Source organism: Neoarius graeffei, chromosome 20 (assembly GCF_027579695.1).
Source record: "Neoarius graeffei isolate fNeoGra1 chromosome 20, fNeoGra1.pri, whole genome shotgun sequence".
In the NCBI taxonomy this organism is placed as follows: domain Eukaryota; kingdom Metazoa; phylum Chordata; class Actinopteri; order Siluriformes; family Ariidae; genus Neoarius; species Neoarius graeffei.
Window position 1 is genome coordinate 9,682,599 of NC_083588.1, and position 24,670 is coordinate 9,707,268.

At 46.1% G+C, this 24,670-nt stretch overlaps 1 protein-coding gene across 1 annotated transcript in view; it reads right to left on the reverse strand.

Annotated features, from left to right (window-relative positions):
• Positions 1–967: 967 nt before the first annotated feature.
• Positions 968–24,670, reverse strand: part of LOC132869019 (uncharacterized) — a 29,806-nt gene continuing 6,103 nt past the window's right edge. Inside the window, exons 3-6 of the mRNA XM_060902380.1 lie at positions 13,799–14,041; positions 6,829–6,940; positions 1,104–1,257; positions 968–979 (exon numbers count right to left, since the gene is read on the reverse strand). Of these exons, the coding sequence (XP_060758363.1) occupies positions 968–979; positions 1,104–1,257; positions 6,829–6,940; positions 13,799–14,041 (521 nt within the window). The remainder of the gene's footprint in view (positions 980–1,103; positions 1,258–6,828; positions 6,941–13,798; positions 14,042–24,670) is intronic.

The following is a 24,670-nucleotide window of genomic DNA, read 5'->3' on the forward strand; positions in this document are numbered from 1 at the left end:
CGCTGTTGCCTCACAGCAAGAAGGTCCGGGTTCGAGCCCTGTGGCTGGTGAGGGTCTTTCTGTGCGGAGTTTGCATGTTGTCCACGTGGGTTTCCTCCGGGTGCTCCGGTTTCCCCCACAATCCAAAGAAATGCAGGTTAGGTTAAGTGGTGACTCTAAATTGACTGTAGGTGTGAATGGTTGTCTGTGTCTATGTATCAGCCCTGTGATGAATGTTACACTCCGACCAGCACCACATACATACACAGGTATCAAATTCTACACTGTGCAGGCTTTTCTTTTCCATCATCAGTGTTCACATGGAGCTTTAAAGGACTCAAAAACAAGTGCAGTTTTCACAGTGCAATTAAAGGAGGAGTGAGCTGACAAAAATATCATCTCACAAGCTACTGAAAGACAATACGATTCTGCAATATGCAATATGTATTTTTATGTGTGTTAATACATTTTCTCTTTGAAAAAGAAACCTCTCCCTCACTGCCCGAAGCACTGAGCTCTTAGCATAAACTGAAACACTGCCAGACCCAGAGGCAGAAGGAATCAAAATTTCCATTTCATTTTGCAGATCAACTGGCAACTTGTCCAGGGTGTACCCCGCCTTTCGCCCATAGTCAGCTGGGATAGGCTCCAGCTTGCCTGCGACCCTGCAGCACAGGATAAAGCGGCTACAGATAATGAGATGAGATTTTGCAGATCCACATTTCCAAAAAGTGAAAGCTGTGAAGTTGTTCAGCAGTGCAGATAAATTTGTGATTTTGTTGCAAGATTTGATGCCCTTTTCACTGAGTTCATCAATGATGTTGGAATTAAAATGTTCATTCATTGTTTAACCATAAAAACACCTGTAGAATTACTTACTTACTTATCTCTCTCTCTCTCTCTCTCTCTCAGGTTTCATGGTGTTTGTGTCTGTGTGGCTCTTTGAAGTCATCATCCTGCTGTCACCATTAGTGGGAGCGTTTTATATTTACACCAGAATCTACAGGAAGCAGAGAATAACAGAGTAAGACCATCATGTTTACTCGCTTGGAAAATTCACACGTTACACGAGTCCACATTTAAGTACAGAGTATCTGCTCAAATGTAAAGACAGAAAACGTCACATGTGAAGCTTCCATGCTGATGTCGGTGCACTGATCACATGAGTGACATTTCCTTCCACAGATCTGGATCAGGAAGCTCTGTAAACCTGGATCAGGAACAGAAGAATCAGTCCATGGTTGCTCTCCTCCATCCAGGAACTCATCCACACTGAACCTTCAGAAAAAGATAACGATAACCATCAGTAACAGATGGGTAACAGAGAAACAAATTTAATTCCTCAGTCCACATCGACTTTTCAAAAGCTAAACCAGCCTCATGATTCCTGCAAATTTCTTGATGAACCAAGTGTTAATTTTTCGAGGTGTTTCTCTTCAGCATTTTTTTTTGTTATTTTTATTTCATATCCATTGATTTGTTGCAGGGGCGGCACGGTGGTGTCGTGGTTAGCGCTGTCGCCTCACAGCAAGAAGGTCCGGGTTTGAACCCCGTGGCCGGCGTGGGCCTTTCTGTGTGGAGTTTGCATGTTGTCTGTGTGGGTTTTCTCCGGGAGTTCCGGTTTCCCCAGGGGTGTAGTGGTAAAACAAGAGGTGGGTAAACTATAAATTTTGGGATCGGGGGACCACGACGTTGTAAGGGCCAATTCATAGTCGACGCAAGCATGACGCAAGGATGCTACGATGCGTATTGTATGAAACAACTTTTCTGACACATAGGAGTGTGTGTGTGTGTGTGTGCATGACAGTGCATGTGTGTGTGTGTGTATATGACAGAGTGTTTGTGAATGTGCATGTGTGTGTACTTGTGTGTGTGAGTGCATGTATGTATGTGTGTGACAAGGGTTCCCTGAGGTCTCTACTCTATATCATTCATAAAACAAGATACACAATAAGTATGTTTGAGGTTTATTAAATCTTAATAAAGAGAAATATAATGTCAGTGTGAAAGAATGGCAAATTACACATACCAACAGTAGGCCATATGAAATCCATAAGCTGACAGATATATCACAGCAGTAGACCTTGCACTAGAAGAATGTTAACTTTTGTATGTGTGTGTATGAAAGTGTGTGTGTGTGTGTGTGTGTGTGTGTGTGTGTGTGTGTGTGTGTGTGTGTTTACTTGTGTGCATGTGTGAGTGAGTCCAAGCATTTGTGTGTGTGTGTGTATGTGTGTGTGTGTGTGTGTGTGTGTGTGTGTGTGTGTGTGTGTGTGACACCAAGTAGAGTGGTGTTTATGAAATCTAAATAATCAATAAAGAGAGAAAAATAAAGACTGTGTGTAAGAATGGCAAATTACACATACTTTCAGTCCAGATGTGTGGATGGCATCTGATGCTTTCTGATACTGTCTCAGTTTCCTCTGCCTCCATTTCGTCTGTCTCTGCATCTTCTCTGTCTGATTCTCCTCCCTCATTTTCTCTTCCTTCTGTTCCGTCTATTTCTGTTTTTCTTCCCTCATTTTCTCCTCTCTCTGTTTCTCCCTCAGTTTCCTCTATCAAAGTTTCTCTTAAAGGCCTATCTGATTCTCCATCCATTTGCCTTCTCTCTTTTCCTCCCTTTTCTCCTCTTGTAGTTGATCCTGTTTCATCCTCTCTTTGCCCTATTTTCCTCCTCTCACTCTCTCCTCCTTCTGTCTCTCCTCCTGCTGTTTCTCCTGGCCCCGCAACACTGTCTGTCTCTCCACCACTATCTGTAAAATTAAATTAAAACGGCTAAGTACACCAATCATGTGGACAAGTATTTCTGCCCAATCTGAATGCTATAGCCTTCTTTAAAAAATAAACACACACACCCACACACCGAGAAGGGCGTGGAGGAGTGACTTGCCTAACGTTACTTTAGGCTAAGTTCTCTATATTATGTCCGTGACATGAAGCTAGCATGCTGTCATCATGACTTCGAGATTAACATGAAATGACAACTATTTGTCTTACAATGCGCTACAAATACTGAATTTATGTTGATATAAGAATTACCAAAAACTTTAGACTAACAACGTCATTTGTCTGCCAGAAAGGTAGGCTAATTTGTTGGCACAAGTTAACAACCTAACGTTAGTTAGTGGCATGGTTCACAAACCAAAACGATGGGGAGTTTATCCTAAAAACGTGAAGTTCAGGATTCTTTTTGGACTCACTGTGTCGAGACGTTTTGCTGGTATCAGCTGGAAGGGTGATGCTCCGACGCTTCAGAAATCGCCTAATATCCATTTCTTCACCATTTCTTCACACACGTAATCAGTGACTAATGAATCTCGCAGTCTGCTGGCTCCCGCAAGAGGGCGAGCGGTAGACAGACAATTACTACGCGTAGGCTACGCAGTGTTGATAAAACCCACAAGAACTTGTGCAGGATCTACTAGGTGTAGGCAATTGAAAAATAACGGAAAAGCTGTTTTAATATCTGTATAAAACAAGAGACATACGTGCGTAAACTGTATTTAGAGGTGGGTAAACTATGCTTGGACGTGCGTAAACTATATTTAGAGGTTCATAAACGCTATTTCCTAAAATCTGGAGGTGGGTAAACGGCGTTTATGTGCGTTTACGCACCACTACATCCCAGGGTTTCCCCCACAGTCCAAAGATATGCAGGTTAGGTTAACTGGTGACTCTAAATTGACCGTAGGTGTGAATGTGAGTGTGAATGGTTGTCTGTGTCTATGTGTCAGCCCTGCGATGACCTGGCAACTTGTGCAGGGTGAACCCCGCCTTTCGCCCGTAGTCAGCTGGGATAGGCTCCAGCTTGCCTGCGACCCTGTAGAAGGATAAAGCGGCTAGAGATAATGAGAGAGAGAGATGAGAGAGGTTAACTGGTGACTCTAAATTGACCGTAGCTGTGAATGTGAGTGTGAATGGTTGTCTGTGTCTATGTGTCAGCCCTGCGATGACCTGGCGACTTGTCCAGGGTGAACCCCGCCTTTCGCCCGTAGTCAGCTGGGATAGGCTCCAGCTTGCCTGCGACCCTGTAGAAGGATAAAGCGGCTAGAGATAATGAGAGAGAGAGATGAGAGAGGTTAACTGGTGACTCTAAATTGACCGTAGGTGTGAATGTGAGTGTGAATGGTTGTGTGTGTCTATGTGTCAGCCCTGTGATGACCTGGCGACTTGTCCAATGTGTACCCCGCCTTTCGCCCGTAGTCAGCTGGGATGGGCTCCAGCTTGCCTGCGACCCTGTAGAACAGGATAAAGTGTCTAGAGATGATGAGATGAGATCTTTTATTGCTCAACATTCAGCCTGTTCAGTTTCATTTGCCTCGATTATGTAGTTTCTGGGATATTTGCATCTCAAGTAATCTCAAGTTTTTTGAAATACTCTGTATTACTGCTGCTGATAGATAGATAGATAGATAGATAGATAGATAGATAGATAGATAGATAGATAGATAGATAGATAGATAGATAGATAGATAGATAGATAATTGTACATTGTACACCCTCCTTTAATTGTGAAATTCAGTTACAAATTTAATTTCAGCTCAAGAGTTCGCCTTCATATGGCTTGATACAAATTCAAACTCTTAAGAAAGAAAGAGACAGAGTGAGGATGTGGTGAACACGTCGTATTTGTTCACTAATGGGCAACACAACACAGCATATTATTCCGAAACTGCTATGAATTATTCAGTACCTCCAATAAAACTCACAGGAAAGATGCGTAAAGTTACTATGAGGGTGATTGTCTTTCTCCTCTTCTCCTTTTCCAGAGCATGTAAATCACCACTAACTCGTCCACTGTACCACAAGATTGTAAAACAACACTTTATTCAAAAGCAAATATAATAACAGAGGCTCTGCAGGGGGACAGAAATATATTTTCCATTAATTATTATAATATTACACAAAGCTACAAGATTGAAATTGGAAATACAACCAAGGCCATGTGAAATATCATACAACCACATACAGCATTTATAGCTTAAAAAATCAAAAACTTTGACTTGACTGACTCTGATTTTAACAGCAGAAAAGAAAAGTTTTTGCTCAGGCGTCAATTCTTCAGGCAGTTTCACAAACTAAAGGTGTGTGAACTGCTGAGTGTGGGATCTGCCAAGAAAACCACAACTGTCTCAAGTTCAACACTGAAAATTGCAAAAAGAAACTTCCTCTTCATCAAGTCAACAGTACTGACCAAAAAAAAAGAAAGAAAGAAAGAAATGCAATTCAAAAGCCTCATTAATTTTGAATGATCATGCTGATGGCACACAGGTTCAGAAAATAAGAAAAAAACAAAACTTTGAAAGAAATCTATCCATATTCAGCGCAATTCTATGATGTGATGTACTATTGCTAGATAGTTCTGATTATTTGAAGAATATTTTATATATACTGTATATCAACAAATTATGTAGGAGATGGTGATATTCTTTTCCTTCAAATAGCAAAGCGAAGAAAAGATTTGTTTCACAGTCAGTGAAGTTTTTTGGGGGTAAGAGATGAGCGTGTTTGGGTGGAATATCACGAACAGTTAGAAAGAAAAAACCTTTATTTGTCACATGCACACGTCAAGCACAGTGAAATTCATCCTCTGCATTTAACCCATCTGAAGCCGTGAACACACACAAACACACACACACACACACACACACACACAGAGCAGTGGGCAGCCACACCAGAGCGCCCGGGGAGCAGTCAGGGGTCAGGTACCTTACTCAAGGGCACCTCAGCCCAAGGCCGCCCCACGTCAACGTAACTGCATGTCTTTGGATTGAGGCGACCGTAGTAACCACAACACCACCATGCCGTTACTTCGTCTAACGGAATGATCTTGCAACAAATCATCTCATCTCATCATCTCTAGCCGCTTTATCCTGTTCTACAGGGTCGCAGGCAAGCTGGAGCCTATCCCAGCTGACTACAGGCGAACGGCGGGGTACACCCTGGACAAGTCGCCAGGTCATCACAGGGCTGACACATAGACACACACAACCATTCACACTCACATTCACACCTACGGTCAATTTAGAGTCACCAGTTAACCTAACCTGCATGTCTTTGGACTGTGGGGGAAACCGGAGCACCCGGAGGAAACCCACGCGGACACGGGGAGAACATGCAAACTCCGCAGAGAAAGGCCCTCGCCAGCCACGGGTCTCGAACACGGACCTTCTTGCTGTGAGGCGACAGCGCTAACCACTACACCACCGTGCCAACCCTGTAACAAATCATTTAGATTAGATAAAACGTTATTGATCGCTTTGGGCGGGTTCCCTCAGGGAAATTAAGATTCCAGCAGCATCATTACAGATAAACAGAGAAAAGAAATAGAGGAAAACTTCTAGATAAATTAAAATAAATTAAGTATTTACATATACAAATATATAAAAAGAATAAGATAAGGGGGAGGAGGGAAGGGGGGAAAATGGATATGAAATAAAAATAACAAAAAAATGTTGAGAAACACCTCGAAAAATTAACACTTGGTTTATGAAAAAATCTGCAGGAATCATGAGGCTGGTTTAGTTTTTGAAAAGTCAAATTAAATTTGTTTCTCTATTACCCAGCTGTTACTGATGGTTATATTTTTCTGGAGGTTCAGTGTGGATGAGTTCCTGGATGGAGGAGAGCAACCATGGACTGATTCTTCTGTTCCTGATCCAGGTTTACAGAGCTTCCTGATCCAGATCTGTGGAAGGAAATGTCACTCATGTGATCAGTGCACCGACATCAGCATGGAGGCTTCACACGTGACGTTTTCTGTCTTTACATTTGAGCAGATACTCTGTACTTAAATGTGGACTCGTGTAACGTGTGAATTTTCCAAGCGAGTAAACATGATGGTCTTACTCTGTTATTCTCTGCTTCCTGTAGATTCTGGTGTAAATATAAAACGCTCCCACTAACAGCGACAGCAGGATGATGACTTCAAAGAGCCACACAGACACAAACACCATGAAACCTGAGAGAGAGAGAGAGGGGTCTCATTATCTCTAGCCGCTTTATCCTTCTACAGGGTCACAGGCAAGCTGGAGCCTATCCCAGCAGACTACGGGCGAAAGGCAGGGTACACCCTGGACAAGTCGCCAGGTCATCACAGGGCTGACACATACACACAGACAACCATTCACACTCACATTCACACCTACGGTCAATTTAGAGTCACCAGTTAACCTAACCTGCATGTCTTTGGGGGAAACCAGAGCACCCGGAGGAAACCCACGCGGACACAGGGAGAACATGCAAACTCCGCACAGAAAGGCCCTCGCCGGCCCCGGGGCTCGAACCCAGGACCTTCTTGCTGTGAGGCGACAGCGCTAACCACTACACCACCGTGCCGCCAGAGAGAGGGGTAAGTAAGTAAGTAAGTAATTCTAAGTACATAAAAAGTAACTAATTGTTCGTCTCAGGGAGGGAATTACCACATCCAGGAATTAAGAACGTCCAAAAAATAGAGGAACTGACAGACTCATCATTATTACACTGTGTGGAACTCATTACTGAAGAAACAAAAAAAGATCATCATGGTCAGCAGAGTATCTCATGAAAAGCAGCACAAGAAACTGGTGATATTGAATTCTTCTATAAGTTGGTGTTTCCTCGCTTTTGACTTTTGCTGTCTTTATTTAATTTCATTTGTTTATTTAATTTTCTTTCTCTGCCCGTTCTTCAAACACATCCACGAGGGAAATGACTAAATACAAATCTATTATTCTGAGTGAACAGAATCCCCATGTTCTATACAGATACAAATACCAATACAGATATTACTCAGGCTTTTCCTTTTATTCAGTTTATTTTGAGGATTCTTTGCAGAAAGTTTCACAAAGCATGTGGTTGAGACGAGAGGAGGGAATCTGTTGTCACCAATACAGTACAGGTGTTTTATGGTTAAACAATGAATAAACGTTTTAATTCCAACATCATTGACGAACTCGGTGAAAAGGGCATCAAATCTTGCAACAAATTCACTAATTTATCTGCACTGCTGAACAACTTCACAGCTTTTACTTTTTGGAAATGTGGATCTGCAAAATGAAATGGAAATTTTGATTCCTTCTGCCTCTGGGTCTGGCAGTGTTTCAGTTTATGCTAAGAGCTCAGTGCTTCGGGCAGTGAGGGAGAAGTTTCTTTTTCAAAGAGAAAATGTATTAACACACATAAAAATACATATTGCATATTGCAGAATCGTATTGTCTTTCAGTAGCTTGTGAGATGATATTTTTGTCAGCTCACTCCTCCTTAAATTGCACTGTGAAAACTGCACTTGTTTTTGACTCCTTTAAAGCTCCATGTGAACACTGATGATGGAAAAGAAAAGCCTGCACAGTGTAGAATTTGATACCTGTGTATGTATGTGGTGCTGGTCGGAGTGTAACATTCACAGCATGGGAATCCAAAAGTCTGAGAACCATGAGTGGAAATGCTTGTATTTTGCATTCTTTTTTAATTTAATTCAAGATTTTTCATTGAAAATTATATTCCTGACAGTAACTTCGAGTGGGAAAGAGAATCTTTGAAACATTTAGATGAATTTCAGAGTTTTTTAGTAATTGCCTTACATTTAAATACGGATCTAGAAATCATCGAGTATCTTGAATATTCAAAATCTCAAACATTTGTTTTTTTCTTTGTTTGAAATATTTCACAATTCAAAAACTTTTTTTTCTTCAATTTTGGATCAGACTTTTGGACCCCATTCTTTATTGTATCTACATGCATTCTGTTTTATCAGGTCAGCGTACCACCCAGAACACTTGGTCCCTCAGCCCTTCTGTATTCCATCACACATCTGACCAGATATTATTTGATACTGACATGACGGTGTATGTCTGTGGTGCAGGTAGGAGTGTATCATGCACAGCAGTGCTGCTGGAGATTTCACACACCACAACGTCAGTGCTGGATTACGAAATATCCAGCCAACAGCTCCTAGCAAGATAGATATGCCCAATAAAGTGATCAGAAAGTATCCCAGTGACACTGCAGGATGTTATACACTTGTACCAGCACCACACACACCACATATATCAGTGGAACTGCTGGACTGATAAAGTTCCAAATTACATCTCAAAAATTGCGTATTGAAACAAATGAGCTACAGTTAATAGTTACGTATCTACCGGTATCTACTCAGGGTGTAACACATGGGAGTTGGTCAATTTGTAGGTATTAGAGATGTCAGAAAAAAAAACTGAAAGTTGAGGATGGGGAAGAGTGAAGCCTCGACATGACATCTATTTGCTCTACAATTACATTGTATGGTTTTGGAAGCCACTCAAATGTTATTTGTGGATGAAATATGCTGAGGCTTTTATTGTCTGCAATACATAGAAACTCCTTGTTTGGGCGTGTCATCAGACCAGTATACCATCCCATCATTATTTGTGGTTATTTTTAAAGTATGTGAACTCTCTAAATGCAATGTCACTTCCTCTGGCAGGAAACTTCAGAAAGGCAGCGAGTGAGGCAAGGAAACGACTCTCCAAACATTTCAACTAACTGGATGGCTTTATTGGTGAATTATGCCTCCAAAAAAGAACTTTACAGCCAAGGAAGGCGAGGACATTAAAAAGTCACTCGACTTTCTGGCAGAGGAAGTTTCTGTTGTTAAACAACAACAGAAAACTATCATGGACCTGGTGACGGAAGTGAAGTCACTCAGGCTGCAGAACACCGAGAAGGACCGGCGGCGTCTCGCCCACCTGGAAAGCAGAGTTGCTGAACTGGAACAGTACACCAGGATGAACAACGTTATCGTCACTGGGATTCAGATTAAACCCAGGTCATATGAAAAGCTTGTCACAAGGGAGGGAGAATCTGACGAACTGGGCAGCAACTCAGGGGAGCAACAAGTTTCAGCATTCCTACACTCAAAGGGAATCAATATTGATTGCAGCAACGTCAAGGCCTGCCACATTCTACCCAGGAGAGACAAGGGAAACACTGCCATCATCATGAGATTCATCAATCGAAAACATAAAGCTGCATTGCTGAAACAAGGAAGGAAACTGAAAGGTACAAATGTGTACATCAACGAGCACCTGAGAAAACGCAGTGCTGACATTGCCAGAAAAACATGTCATCTGAAGAAAGAAAATAAAATTCAATCTACATGGATAACCAGCTGCAAAGTATTCATTAAGCTGAATGGTACACCGGAGGAGGCTAGAGTTCTGGTCATACGAAACATCGAGGACTTGGACAAATACCAGTGATGGCTATTGGGACTGTACCGACATGACACTACACCAAACTGAACCATGACACACCAAAATAACTTTTTCATCCATTACTCAGAACACTACTCGGCTAACCCAAATGCTTGTTGATTATGAAAACCTGGAACTGAAACCACATGAATTCACTAACCATAAACTTTTGGATACAGAAAATGACAGACCCGGACAATAATTTTTTCTCAACCATTAATGGCAATTGCCACTATTACACAGAGGAACAGTACAATCAGTCCACTAAGGCTGTGGGAAAATTATCAATAATACACTTCAACAGCAGAAGCATGTAGGCTGACTTCAACCACATCAAGAAATACTTAAGTTAGTTTACTCATCCATTCAACATAATTGCCATATCGGAGACCTGGATTGACCTGGAGAAAGGAGTGGATTTCAAACTGGCTGGATATGAATTTAATTATATACAGTGGTGCTTGAAAGTTTGTGAACCCTTTAGAATTTTCTATATTTCTGCATAAATATGACCTAAAACATCATCAGATTTTCACACAAGTCTTAAAAGTAGAAAAAGAGAACCCAGTTAAACAAAGGAGACAAAAATATTATACTTGGTCATTTATTTATTGAGGAAAATGATCCAATATTACGTATCTGTGAGTGGCAAAAGTATGTGAACTTCTAGAATTAGCAGTTAATTTGAAGGTGAAATTAGAGTCAGCTGTTTTCAATCAATGGGATGACAATCAGGTGTGAATGGGCACCCTGTTTTATTTAAAGAACAGGGATCTATCAAAATCTGATCTTCACAACACATGTTTGTGGAAGTGTATCATGGCACGAACAAAGGAGATTTCTGAGGGCCTCAGAAAAAGCGTTGTTGATGCTCATCAGGCTGGAAAAGGTTACAAAACCATCTCTAAAGAGTTTGGACTCCACCAATCCACAGTCAGACAGACTGTGTACAAATGGAGGAAATTCAAGACCATTGTTACCCTCCGTAGGAGTGGTCGACCAACAAAGATCACTCCAAGAGCAAGGGGTGTAATAGTCGACAAAGTCACAAATGACCCCAGGGTAACTTCTAAGCAACTGAAGGCCTGTCTCACACTGGCTAATGTGAATGTTCATGAGTCCACCATCCAGAGAACACTGAACAACAATGGTGTGCATGGCAGGGTTGCAAGGAGAAAGAGACTGCTCTCCAAAAAGAACGTTGCTGCTTGTCTGCAGTTTGCTAAAGATCATGTGGACAAGCCAGAAGGCTATTGGAAAAATGTTTTGTGGATGGATGAGACGAAAATAGAACATTTTGGTTTAAATGAGAAGCGTTATGTTTGGAGAAAAGAAAACACTGCATTCCAGCATAAGAACCTTATCCCATCTGTGAAACATGGTGGTGGTAGTATCATGGTTTGGGCCTGTTTTGCTGCATCTGGGCCAGAACGTCTTGCCATCATTGGTGAAACAATGAATTCTGAATTATACCAGCGAATTCTAAAGGAAAATGTCAGGACATCTGTCCATGAACTGAATCTCAAGAGAAGGTGGGTCATGCAGCAAGACAATGACCCTAAGCACACAAGTCATTCTACCAAAGAATGGTTAAAGAAGAATAAAGTTAATGTTTTGGAATGGCCAAGTCAAAGTCCTGACCTTAATCCAATCGAAATGTTGTGGAAGGACCTGAAGCAAGCAATTCATGTGAGGAAACCCACCAACATCCCAGATTTGAAGCTGTTCTGTATGGAGGAATGAGCTGAAATTCCTCCAAGCCGGTGTGCAGGACTGATCAACAGTTACCAGAAATGTTTAGTTGCAGTTATTGCTGCACAAGGGGGTCACACCAGATACTGAAAGCAAAGGTTCACATACTTTTGCCACTCACAGATATGCAGTGATGAATCATTTTCCTCAATAAATAAATGACAAAGTCTAATATTTTTGTCCCATTTGTGCTTCTCTTTATCTACTTTTAGGACTTGTGTGAAAATCTGATGATGTTTTACATCATATTTATGCAGAAATCTAGAGAATTCTAAAGGGTTCACAAACTTTCAAGCACCACTGTAAATAGGAAAAATAAAGGGGGAGGAGGAATGGCGGTGTATGTGGACTGTCATTTGAATTATAAGTTAATAGATGGCATAACAACGGTGATTGATAATTTCTTAGAATGTTTAACAATTGAAATTAATATTGAAAAAAGTAGAAATTTATTAATTAGCTGTATATATAGAGCACCAGAAACTAGCATAGAGGCGTTTAAGGACTGGGGAGAAAAGACATTTACAGTAGATAATGAAAAAAGTTATCTTCATTTGTGGGAATACAAATATTGATCTGTTGAACCCTAAAAAACACAGTATGACTGAGGAATTTATTAGTACCATGTACAGTATGAGTCTTCACCCAAAAATTACCAGACCCACCAGAATTACTGACCATAGTGCTACTTTAATAGATAATATATTTACCAATGACATAGATAATAACATTATAAGTGGAAGATTAATCAATGATATCGGTGATCATCTACCAGTTTTTACAATTTATGACTGTAATTGCAAGAGAAATGTGACAGACCTTAAACTTAAGTACAGAAGAGTTAGGACAGAGGAAGCCATGTTTGCATTAAATAATGATTTATTACTGCAAGACCAGGAATCAATTTATACAGAGAATAGCATTGATAGAGCATCTCATCTCATTATCTCTAGCCGCTTTATCCTGTTCTACAGGGTTGCAGGAAAGCTGGAGCCTATCCCAGCTGACTACGGGCGAAAGGCGGGGTACACCCTGGATAAGTCACCAGGTCATCACAGGCTGACACATCGACACAGAGAACCATTCACACTCACATTCACACCTACGGTCAATTTAGAGTCACCAGTTAACCTAACCTGCATGTCTTTGGACTGTGGGGAAAACCGGAGCACCCGGAGGAAACCCACGCGAACACGGGGAGAACATGCAAACTCTGCACAGAAAGGCCCTCGCTGGCCACAGGGCTCGAACCCGGACCTTCTTGCTGTGAGGCGACAGTGCTAACCACTACACCACCGTGCCGCCTATGTGCAATGTACCTAAGAAATTTAAGATGGTATTATTTGCAGATGACACGAATATGCTTTGTTCTGGAACAAATTTACATGAGTTAGAAAACATAATCTCTTCAGAATTCTGCAGGTTAAAAAGTTGGTTTGATTGAAATAAATTATCATTAAATCTGTCTAAAACAAAAGGAGGAGCTATGCTCCTCATCGGCTATCAGCTCATGCATGACTCAATTTCATGGAATAACTTATATACATAAAGACTTCAGTCTGCTAAACCCCCCCAGTCCCATCAGCAAATCCTTCAGTCCTTTAAAACTGCTCAGCTCGACATTACCTTTTGGAGGAAGTGCATACATGTGCAGGCATAGACATACATTATGATGTGAAGTGGATGAATTAGATTAAGATTTTAAGTGAGAGGGTTTGCTGAGATCATCTCCTCTGCAAATGATCAAGGAATATTTTTTTTTTCTCTCAGAAAGCATGAGTCGTGACCCTGAACAGAGTTACTTCATTGTTGTCGTTACTGCTCTTGAAATTATTCTTGAGAAAAGACAGACTCACCAGGACATGAGCAGAGTTCAGTGGTATCGGTTTCATGGCTGACATGATTTTCTACATGGCAGGTGACACTTCCATGATGGTCTTTAACCAGTTCAAAACTCCTGGTCCCGTTCTTCAATTGAAGGAATGTGTTTGAATCAGAAGTCCAGGTGAAGCGGAGGTTGTCTCCATCAGCAGAACAATCCACTTTCATGACTTCAGTTGCCAAGCAGCTGCAGGACACTTTTACTGAAGACACTTTAGCTGCAGAATACAGATTACAGAAATAAAATGAATATCATGAAAGAGCTCTGCTTTTTTTTTTCTCATTCCTACTTTCCTTCCAGTCATTGCTTCCAACAAATCTTGATTCTTCGTCTCATTTCATGTTGTGAGCTTGTGTACTTTATGATGTATACTTCACGCATGTATTAATATTGGAGTTCAGAGCCCTGGGTTCCCTGTTCCCATTGGTTCTCTGACTGGTCTGTTTGATTGTTGATGTTTAACATGGACACAGAATGAATTTATAGATTCATTTACTGAGCTAATTCATTTCAGGAATAAAAGACTTCAGGACCTGCTGTTACAGAACCTCGAAAACGTTCACGAACAGTGTGCACTGAAGTGTTTATTCCTCTGATACTACAGCAATTTGACACAATTACATGCTTGCCACTGTTTTTCTTTAAAAGTCATTTTAAAGAAAGTACTTTGGGTTTCAACATCTGCAAAACAGGAGCAGATGTGGTTCCTGTTATAACTTGCATTCTACACTCATGTTCCCTCACAAGCCTTAATTTTCTATCTCTCTTGACGTGAATAGAATAAACTGTGCTTTTAAAAATTGAATTGAAATAAAACACATGATCCTGAAATGCATATTAAATTTCAGATATACTGTGGATCAAATTGCAGGCTTAGTGCCTCGAGTATATTAAACGATAGAATGTGATACCACAGTGAGATTGAATGCTGAAATCTGATTGGTCAGAAGAAGGTGTGCATGATTTTCATATGTTCATGTTCATGCAATCATTTGAATAAATTATGTTTCTATAGTCACAGCTCACACACAGGGATGTGTTTGGCAAATACAGCTTTCTGACACCTTTTTTTTTCTTGCTTGTTTGCACATTCGAAACATGACTGTAAGACTCCCTACGTGTGGGTGGAGCACAGAGGACGGCAGGACAGAGATCAGGTTTTATAACTTGGCTTTATTGCCACACTTTTCAGTTTAACAATAATTATTCGCACAGACACACACACAACCGGCGTCTGGTTCAGGGATGAGCTCCTTTAGCTCTCGCTCCCCCTCCTCATATAGGGCGCGGTCACTGGGAAGACACACAAACACAGGTTAATTGCTCTCAGGTGTCGTGATTCTGCCACTTACCTTCCCTGACTCCGCCCTCCTGTCACAGACCGGCGCTTGACCACGCCCCCGCTGCCACATACCCCCACCGCCCGACTCTGGCCGGGCGGCCGTCCGGCCTGCAGCCGACTCCCCCCTTGACGGGAGAGGAAGTCCGCCACGACCATCTGCGCCCCCGGCCTGTGGACCACCTTGAAATTAAAGGGTTGGAGCGCCAGATACCAACGGGTGATCCGCGCGTTGGCATCTTTCATGTGGTGGAGCCACTGGAGGGGCGCGTGGTCCGAACAGAGGGTGAAAGGGCGCCCCAGCAGGTAGTACCGGAGGGCGAGAACCGCCCACTTGATGGCCAGACACTCTTTCTCTATGGTGCTGTAGCGCCCCTCACGCACCGACAGCTTCCTGCTGATATACAGGACAGGGCGGTCCTCCCCCTCCACCTCCTGGGACAAAACCGCCCCCAGCCCTCTGTCCGACGCATCGGTCTGCAACATAAAGGGGAGAGAAAAGTCAGGGGAGTGTAGAAGTGGCCCCCCACACAGTGCAGCCTTTACCTCCGAGAAAGCCCGCTGGCACTGCTCCGTCCACTGGACCGGATCTGGTGCCCCCTTTTTAGTGAGATCAGTCAGCGGGCTGGTGACGTCCGAATAATTAGGTATAAACCTATGATAATAGCCAGCCAGCCCCAGGAACTGTCTCACCCCCTTTTTGGTCTTGGGCCTCGGGCAGGCCGCAATTGCTGCCGTCTTATTAATTTGGGAACGCACCTGCCCGTTGCCCAAGTGGAAGCCCAGGTACCGTACTTCCACCCGCCCAATCGCACACTTCTTTGGGTTGGCTGTGAGCCCCGCTCGCCTCAGTGACCTAAGGACGGCCCTCAGATGTTCGAGGTGCCGCTGCCAATCATTGCTATAGATGATTATGTCATCTAAATACGCTGCCGCATACGTGGCATGAGGGCGGAGGACTCTGTCCATCAGCCGCTGAAACGTCACAGGCGCCCCAAGCAGCCCAAACGGAAGGGTGACGAATTGGTGCAAACCAAACGGTGTGGAAAAGGACGTTTTTTTCTCGGGATAGTGGAGTCAAGGGGATCTGCCAATATCCCTTCGTCAAATCCAGTGTCGAATAAAAGCAAGCAGTGCCGAGTCGATCGAGCAACTCATCAATATGAGGCACTGGGTACGCATCGAATTTAGACACCGCTTTGACTTTCCTATAGTCCACACAGAACCGGACCGACCCGTCGGCCTTGGGTACCAAGACCACCGGGCTGCTCCAGTCACTGTGGGACTCCTCGACGATGCCCATTTCGAGCATGGTCTGAAGTTCTTCCCGAACCACCTTTTTTTTGTGTTCGGGTAGCCTGTAAGGGCGGCTACGCACTACCTCCCCGGGGGGCGTCTCTATGTGGTGCTCTATAAGGTTAGTGCGACCGGGCAGGGGCGAGAACACATCCGAAAACTCGGTCTGCAACTGGGCGACCTCCGTGAGTTGGGTCAGGGAGAGGTGGTCTCCACAGGGGACCGGAGAGGTACGTGATGCCAATGTTCCTTTTTGAACCTCCGGCCCCAGCTCCGCCTTCTCTGGAACTACCGACACCAATGCCACGGGGACCTCCTCGTTCCAGAGTTTAAGCAGATTGAGGTGGTACATCTGTAGCACCCCACCCCTGTCCATTCGCCTCACCTCATAGTCGACATCCCCGACTCGCCGTGTGACCTCAAAGGGTCCTTGCCACTTGGCGATCAACTTGGAGCTCGACATGGGCAACAGTACGAGTACCTTATCTCCCGGAGTGAACTCTCTAAGGTGCGTACCCTTGTTGTACAGGCGGGCTTGCCGTTCCTGGGCCTGCCGCAAATTCTCCTGAGTTAGGTGGGTGAGCGTGTGGAGTTTTGCGCGCAGGTCCATAACGTACTGAATTTCATTCTTACTTTGTGAAGGTCCCTCCTCCCAATTTTCCCGCAGCATGTCCAGGATGCCGCACGGCTTACGCCCATATAATAATTCCAACGGGGAGAACCCCGTGGAGGCTTGGGGGACCTCTCGCACTGAGAACAGCAAGGGTTCGAGCCACTTATCCCAATTACGTGCGTCCTCACTTACGAATTTCTTAATAATATTTTTGAGGGTGCGGTTGACCCGTTCCACTAAACCGTCCGTTTGTGGGTGATACACGCTGGTGCGGATCAGCTTAATCCCCAATAACCCACACAGTTCGCGCAGTGTTCGTGACATAAACGTAGTGCCTTGATCAGTCAGAATCTCTTTCGGGATTCCAACTCGGGAGATGACACGGAAGAGTGCCTCTGCAATACTGCATGCTGAGATATTGCGCAGAGGCACTGCTTCCGGGTATCGCGTTGCATAGTCCACCAGAACTAATATAAAGCGGTACCCTCGTGCTGACCGATCTAATGGCCCGACGAGATCCATCCCAATTCTCTCAAACGGGGTCTCGATTAACGGTAGAGGGCGCAAAGGTGCTTTTGGAATGGCCGCTGGGTTTACTAACTGGCATTCACGGCATGCTGTACACCACCTACGGACATCACCGCAAATCCCCAGCCAATAGAATCGGGCCATTATTCGGGCTAGTGTTTTATCCTGCCCCAAGTGTCCAGCCATGGGATTAAAGTGAGCCGCCTGGAATACCAATTCCCGGCGGCTCTTCGGAATTAAAAGCTGCGTGACTTGCTCCTTAGTTTGAGTGTCCTGCATCACTCGGTATAATCTATCCTTCATAATCGCAAAGTAGGGGAAGGACGGGGTGGCGTTCGGCTGGAGCGTTTGACCATCGATTACTCTCACTTGGTCAAACGCATGCCGCAGAGTCTCGTCTCGCGACTGCTCTAATGGGAAATCCGCGAGGGATTCCCCAAGAGAGAGAGGAGGAGCCGGCGGCTCCTCACTCTGACGCGGAGATGACGTAGACGGCTCTGTGACAACTGCTCCCGCCAAAGCGACACCGAGACCTCCCCCTGTCAAATGGCAGGACCCACTCTCTACTAGGCGCGTCATTAAACCCCGAAATCCCGGCCAATCAGTCCCCAAAATTAACGAGTGGGTAAGGCGAGGATTAACCACCGCCTTCACTATAAATTTTTCCCCTCTGAAAATAATGTGGACCGACACCAAAGGGTAGCGGTGAACATCCCCGTGCACACACAACACCTTCACCCCTTGTGCTCCCCCCAAATGCCTCGTTTTGAACCAGGCTTTGGCGAATTGAGGTCTGATTACAACCAGAATCCACCAACGCCTGATATGTAGCCCCTTGGATACTCACCGGTATGCGATACGCTCCAGCCCGATCGAGGGCAGCCTCTGGCGTGTCGGGGATCCGAACCACCGCGCCCACTTCCATTGCTGTGCACTGCTGTTGAAGGTGGCCCGGCTCCCCGCAGCGCCAGCAAACCGGCCCGGGCTTTCCCTCTGCACCAGTGATCTGGGGCTCACTCACCTGAGGTGGGGGAGAGACAGACACAGAAGGGAGAAACGGGAGGGCACCGCGGGTGCGGTGGGCCGGCTGGGGTGGAGCCGGCCCCCGCCTCTGCGGTGGGGGAATGGGGCGAGGACGGGACACAGGAGGAGGGGGAGAGAGAGAAGAGTAGAGAAGAGATGATGCCATCTGCTGTCCTGCTGCCGGGACAGCCGCCAGAAGATCCTCCGCCAGCTCGAATGCCGGATCCAGTGACGCCGGGCGGTGGCACTGGACCCACTCCGCGGTTCCTGCTGGTAAGCAGGCGATGAACTGTTCCAGTACCACCTGGTCGACGATTCCCTCAGCGTCGCAATCGTTGGCCCTCAACTACCACCAGCAGGCGTCCCGGAGCTGCTGCCCGAATGCGAATGGCCGGCCGACTTCCTCCAAACACAGCGCGCGGAAGCACTGGCGCTGTTGTTCCTGTGTGCGCCCCACGCGCTGGAGGACGGCCCAGCGGAGGTCCGCGTAGGCCAGCCGGCGGTCGGCGGGGAGCTGTAGTGCGGCCAGCTGTGCCTCTCCCGTTAGCAGGGGGAGAAGGCGCGCCGCGCGCTGCTCCATCGGCCACCCCGAGGCTTCAGCAACCTGTTCAATTAACGTGAGGAACGCCTCAGGGTCGTTCTGCGGGCCCATCTTGGTGACAGTGAGAGAAGAACGGGGAGGACTCCATGGGGCTGTGAGGCTGCTGTGCTCCAGATCCCGGGTTTCGGCACCACTGTAGCTGTTCAGTATTGGTGGGTGGAGCACAGAGGACAGCAGGACAGAGATCAGGTTCACAATAGTGTTTATTGCTAGACTTTTCAGTTTCACAAACACACTCTCCCAGCCACACGCATACACACACTCGCAAGTCATCTGGTGTCGGAGAGACCTCCTTCCGCTCTCGCTCTCCCTCCTGATATAGGGCGCCGTCACTGGGAAGGCACACAAACACAGGTTAATTGCTCTCAGGTGTAGTGATTCTGCCACTTACCTTCCCTGACTCCGCCCTCCTGTCACAGACCGGCGCTTGACCACGCCCCCGCTGCCACAGTCATTAACATGACTGGGTATAAAAAGAGCATCTTGGAGTGGCAGCGGCTCTCAGAAGTAAAGATGGGAAGAGGATCACCAATCCCCCTAATTCTGCGCCGACAAATAGTGGAGCAACATCAGAAAGGAGTTCGACAGTGTAAAATTGCAAAGAGTTTGAACATATCATCATCTACAGTGCATAATATCATCAAAAGATTCAGAGAATCTGGAAGAATCTCTGTGCGTAAGGGTCAAGGCCGGAAAACCATACTGGGTGCCCGTGATCTTCGGGCCCTTAGACGGCACTGCATCACATACAGGCATGCTTCTGTATTGGAAATCACAAAATGGGCTCAGGAATATTTCCAGAGAACATTATCTGTGAACACAATTCACCGTGCCATCCGCCATTGCCAGCTAAAACTCTATAGTTCAAAGAAGAAGCCGTATCTAAACACGATCCAGAAGCGCAGACATCTTCTCTGGGCCAAGGCTCATTTAAAATGGACTGTGGCAAAGTGGAAAACTGTTCTGTGGTCAGACGAATCAAAATGTGAAGTTCTTTATGGAAATCAGGGACGCTGTGTCAATCAGACTAAAGAGGAGAAGGACGACCCAAGTTGTTATCAGCGCTCAGTTCAGAAGCCTGCATCTCTGATGGTATGGGGTTGCATTAGTGCGTGTGGCATGGGCAGCTTACACATCTGGAAAGACACCATCAATGCTGAAAGGTATATCCAGGTTCTAGAGCAACATATGCTCCCATCCAGACGACGTCTCTTTCAGGGAAGACCTTGCATTTTCCAACATGACAATGCCAAACCACATACTGCATCAATTACAGCATCATGGCTGCGTAGAAGAAGGGTTCGGGTACTGAACTGGCCAGCCTGCAGTCCAGATCTTTCACCCATAGAAAACATTTGGCGCATCATAAAACGGAAGATACGACAAAAAAGACCTAAGACAGTTGTGCAACTAGAATCCTACATTAGACAAGAATGGGTTAACATTCCTATCCCTAAACTTGAGCAACTTGTCTCCTCAGTCCCCAGACGTTTACGGACTGTTGTAAGGAGAAAAGGGGATGTCTCACAGTGGTAAACATGGCCTTGTCCCAACTTTTTTGAGATGTGTTGTTGTCATGAAATTTAAAATCACCTAATTTTTCTCTTTAAATGATACATTTTCTCAGTTTAAATATTTGATATGTCATCTATGTTCTATTCTGAATAAAATATGGAATTTTGAAACTTCCACATCATTGCATTCCGGTTTTATTTACAATTTGTACTTTGTCCCAACTTTTTTGGAATCAGGGTTGTATTTATTTCATATTTGTGGAAGGAGTCCTGGTTCTAAGCCTTTGTGTAGCTGTTTATTGCAGCTCTCAGGCAGCTTGTTAGGGTTTTGCTGGGATTCGAACCTGGTTCGTTGGTGTGATAATCCAGCAAACCCCCACTAGGCCACCAGGGGGATGACTCAAATGCAGAGGCGTGAGGCGGAAGTAGAAAAAGTATCAAAAGGTTTATTTATACTATATACACTATATACAATCCAGGGCAAAACAAAAAACAAAACAAAAAAAAAAAACAAAGAGTATAATCCAACACTGGGAAGACAAAGAGAAAAATAAAATATCCAAAAGTTCAAAGTCCAAAAAGGAAAAGGCAAAAATGCAAAAGCTCAGAAGATCCAAAAACACAGTCACTACTAAATCCAAAAGAAAAGCAAAGTGCAAAACAAAGAACACAGTACAGAGGAAACTGGAGATAAACATAACAGCACAAAGACTCCGTGACAAGAGGACTGAACTCAGGGGGTATAAATACACAAACTACATTGAACACAGGTGAAAATAATCAAGACGAAACAGGCAATTAACCCAAACACAAAACACAGGAACAGTGGCGGCCTCTAGAGGCCAAAACAAACATGACACGAAAAGGAAATAACGGCGGCCTCTAGAGACCAAAACAGTCCCAGTCCTAACAGGACCCCCCCCTCTAGGAGCGTCTCCTGACGTTCCCAGGGCGATCTGGATGGGCCGAATGGAAGTCCCGACACAGTTCTTTATCTAGGACATCCTGAGCAGGAACCCAGCAGTGCTCCTCAGAACCCTCCCAATCCACCAGATATTGCAGCCCGCCGCAGACCCGGCGGGAGTCAAGCAGGCGATGCACAGTGAACACAGTCTGACCCTGGAAGATGAGGGGGGGTGGGGGGTTCCTAGGGGCAGGGGCATACGTAGACGTCAGTACGGGCCGCAACAGGGAAACATGGAAAGTGGGGTTGATCCTCAGAGTCCGGGGCAACTGGAGCCGGTAGGAGACAGGGTTCACCCTGCGCACCACCTTGAAGGGGCCAATGTAGCGAGGTCTATGGCGGTTGGCCTGAGTCTGGTTGGTTCTGGAGGTCTGTATGAGGGTCTTCCTGACCTTGCTCCAGGTCTTGCGACACCGTCTCACATATTGGTTGACCGAGGGCACCCCCTCGGCCTCCTCCTGGTCCAGGAACAGAGGTGGCTGGAACCCGAATTGGCACTGGAATGGTGACAGCTTGGTGGCCGATGACTGCAGGGTGTTGTGGGCGTACTCAGCCCATGGCAGCCAGGTGCTCCACAATGTCGGGTTATCCATAGCCAGGCGTCGCAGGGTGGTTTCCAGGTCCTGGTTGAGCCTCTCCGTCTGACCATTGGACTGTGGGTGAAACCCAGAGGAGAGGCTGGCAGTGGCTCCGATGACCTTGCAGAACCCGTGCCACACTCGGGAGGAGAACTGGGGCCCTCGGTCTGAGACGATGTCCTGTGAGAGACCAAAGACTCGGAAGACATGATTAAACATTAGTTTCGCTGTTTCAAGAGCAGAGGGGAGTTTGCACAGTGGTATGAAGCAGCAGGCCTTGGAGAATCTGTCAACTATGACCAAAATGACCGTGTTACCTTGTGACTCAGGGAGACCCGTGATGAAGTCGACTGCCACGTGGGACCAGGGACGCCGGGGAATGGTCAGAGGATGCAGGAGACCCTGGGGACGCTGTCGTGGGTTCTTGGTTCTGGTGCAAACCTCACAGGACAGGACAAATGACCTTACTTCCTTCTCCATGTTAGGCCATCAGAAGCGTCTTTTCAGGAAGTCCAGGGTCCTCCGAGCTCCCGGGTGGGCGGTGAGAGGGGAAGAGTGACCCCACTGGAGAACCTTTGCCCGGGCTTGATGTGGGACGTACAAGAGGCCCGGTGGCCCCGTCCCAGGACCGGGGTCCTGGCGTTGGGCTCGTCGGACAGCCTCCTCAATACCCCAGTGGACAGGGGCCACAATCCGGGACACAGGGATAATAGGCCCGACTTCACTCTCCCTGTTAGTGGCAGAGAACAGCCTGGACAGTGCGTCAGGTTTGGTGTTCTTGGAGCCGGGGCGGTACGAGAGGGTGAAGTCAAACCGACTGAAAAACAGGGCCCACCTAGCCTGTCAAGGGTTCAGTCTCTTGGCTTGCTGGAGGTACTCCAGGTTCTTGTGGTCAGTCCAAACCAGGAATGGATGTTGCGCTCCCTCCAGCCAGTGCCTCCACTCCTCAAGGGCCAGTTTGACCGCTAGCAGTTCTCGATCCCCCACATCGTACCGGGACTCCGCGGGACTCAGGCGGTGGGAGAAGCGCAGGGGTGCAGCTTTCCTTCCGAATGTTGAGAGAGCACCGCACCGACACCACTGTCCGAGGCGTCCACCTCCACGATGAATGGTTGGGAGGTGTCCGGGAAGACCAGAATGGGTGCCGTACAGAAGCGGTCCTTGAGGTCTTTGAACGCCTTTTCCGCCTGAGGAGACCAGACATAAGATCCACCTGTCCCTTTGGTGAGGTCCAACATGGGTGCTGCTACAGAACTGAAGTTCCTGATGAACTTGCGGTAGAAGTTAGCGAATCCTAAGAACCGCTGAACCTCCTTAACAGACTTGGGAGTAGGCCAATCCCGGACGGCCAGGGTCTTGGCAGGGTCCATTTGGAGTTGGCCTGTCCGTACAATAAATCCCAGAAAGGAGACCTCGGGAACATGAAATTCGCATTTCTGGGCCTTGGCGAACAGATTGTTCTGTAGCAGCCTCTGGAGAACCTGGCGGACATGGTGGCGGTGCTCCTGCATGGTCTTGGAAAAGATAAGGATGTCGTCGAGGTAGACAAAAACGTACAGGTTAATCATGTCCCTTAAGACGTCGTTGATTAGGGCCTGAAAAACAGCTGGTGCATTGGTGAGTCTGAAGGGCATCACCTGGTATTCGTAGTGCCCAGACGGGGTGTTAAAGGCAGTCTTCCACTCATCTCCCTGTCGGATACGGATGAGGTGGTATGCGTTCCATAGGTCCAACTTGGTGAAGACGGTGGCACCTTGGAGCAGGTCGAAAGCTGTGGACATCAGTGGAAGGGGATATCGGTTGCGCACAGTGATCTTGTTCAGGCCCCTGTAGTCAATACATGGTCGGAGCCCCCCATCCTTCTTGCCGACAAAGAAGAAGCTGGCACCAGCAGGTGAGGTGGAGGGTTGAATGAACCCAGAGACCAGGGCGTCTTTGAGGTATTCCTCCATGGCCTTGCGTTCTGGCTGAGAGAGGGAAAGCAGTCTGCCACGAGGAGGGGTAGTCCCAGGGAGCAAGTCGATGGCACAGTCTTAGGCCCGGTGCAGAGGAAGAACGGCGGCCCTGCTCTTGCTGAAGACCTCTTTGAGATCCCAGTACTCTGTGGGAACTTGAGATAACTTGGTGAGATCAGGGGGCTCGGCAGGAGACACAGGAGAGCTAGAGAGCAGACAAGAGGCATGGCATGCAGGGCCCCATTCCACAACCTGGCTTGTTACCCAGTCTATGCGAGGGTTGTGGCGAGTAAGCCAAGAAAGGCCTAGAATAACTGGGAACTCAGGTGAAGGAATCAGGTGCAGGGATATTTCTTCCTTGTGACCTTGAGACTGGAGGAAGACTGGAGAAGTAACTTGGGTGACTCTTCCATCACCTAACGCTTGGCCATCGAG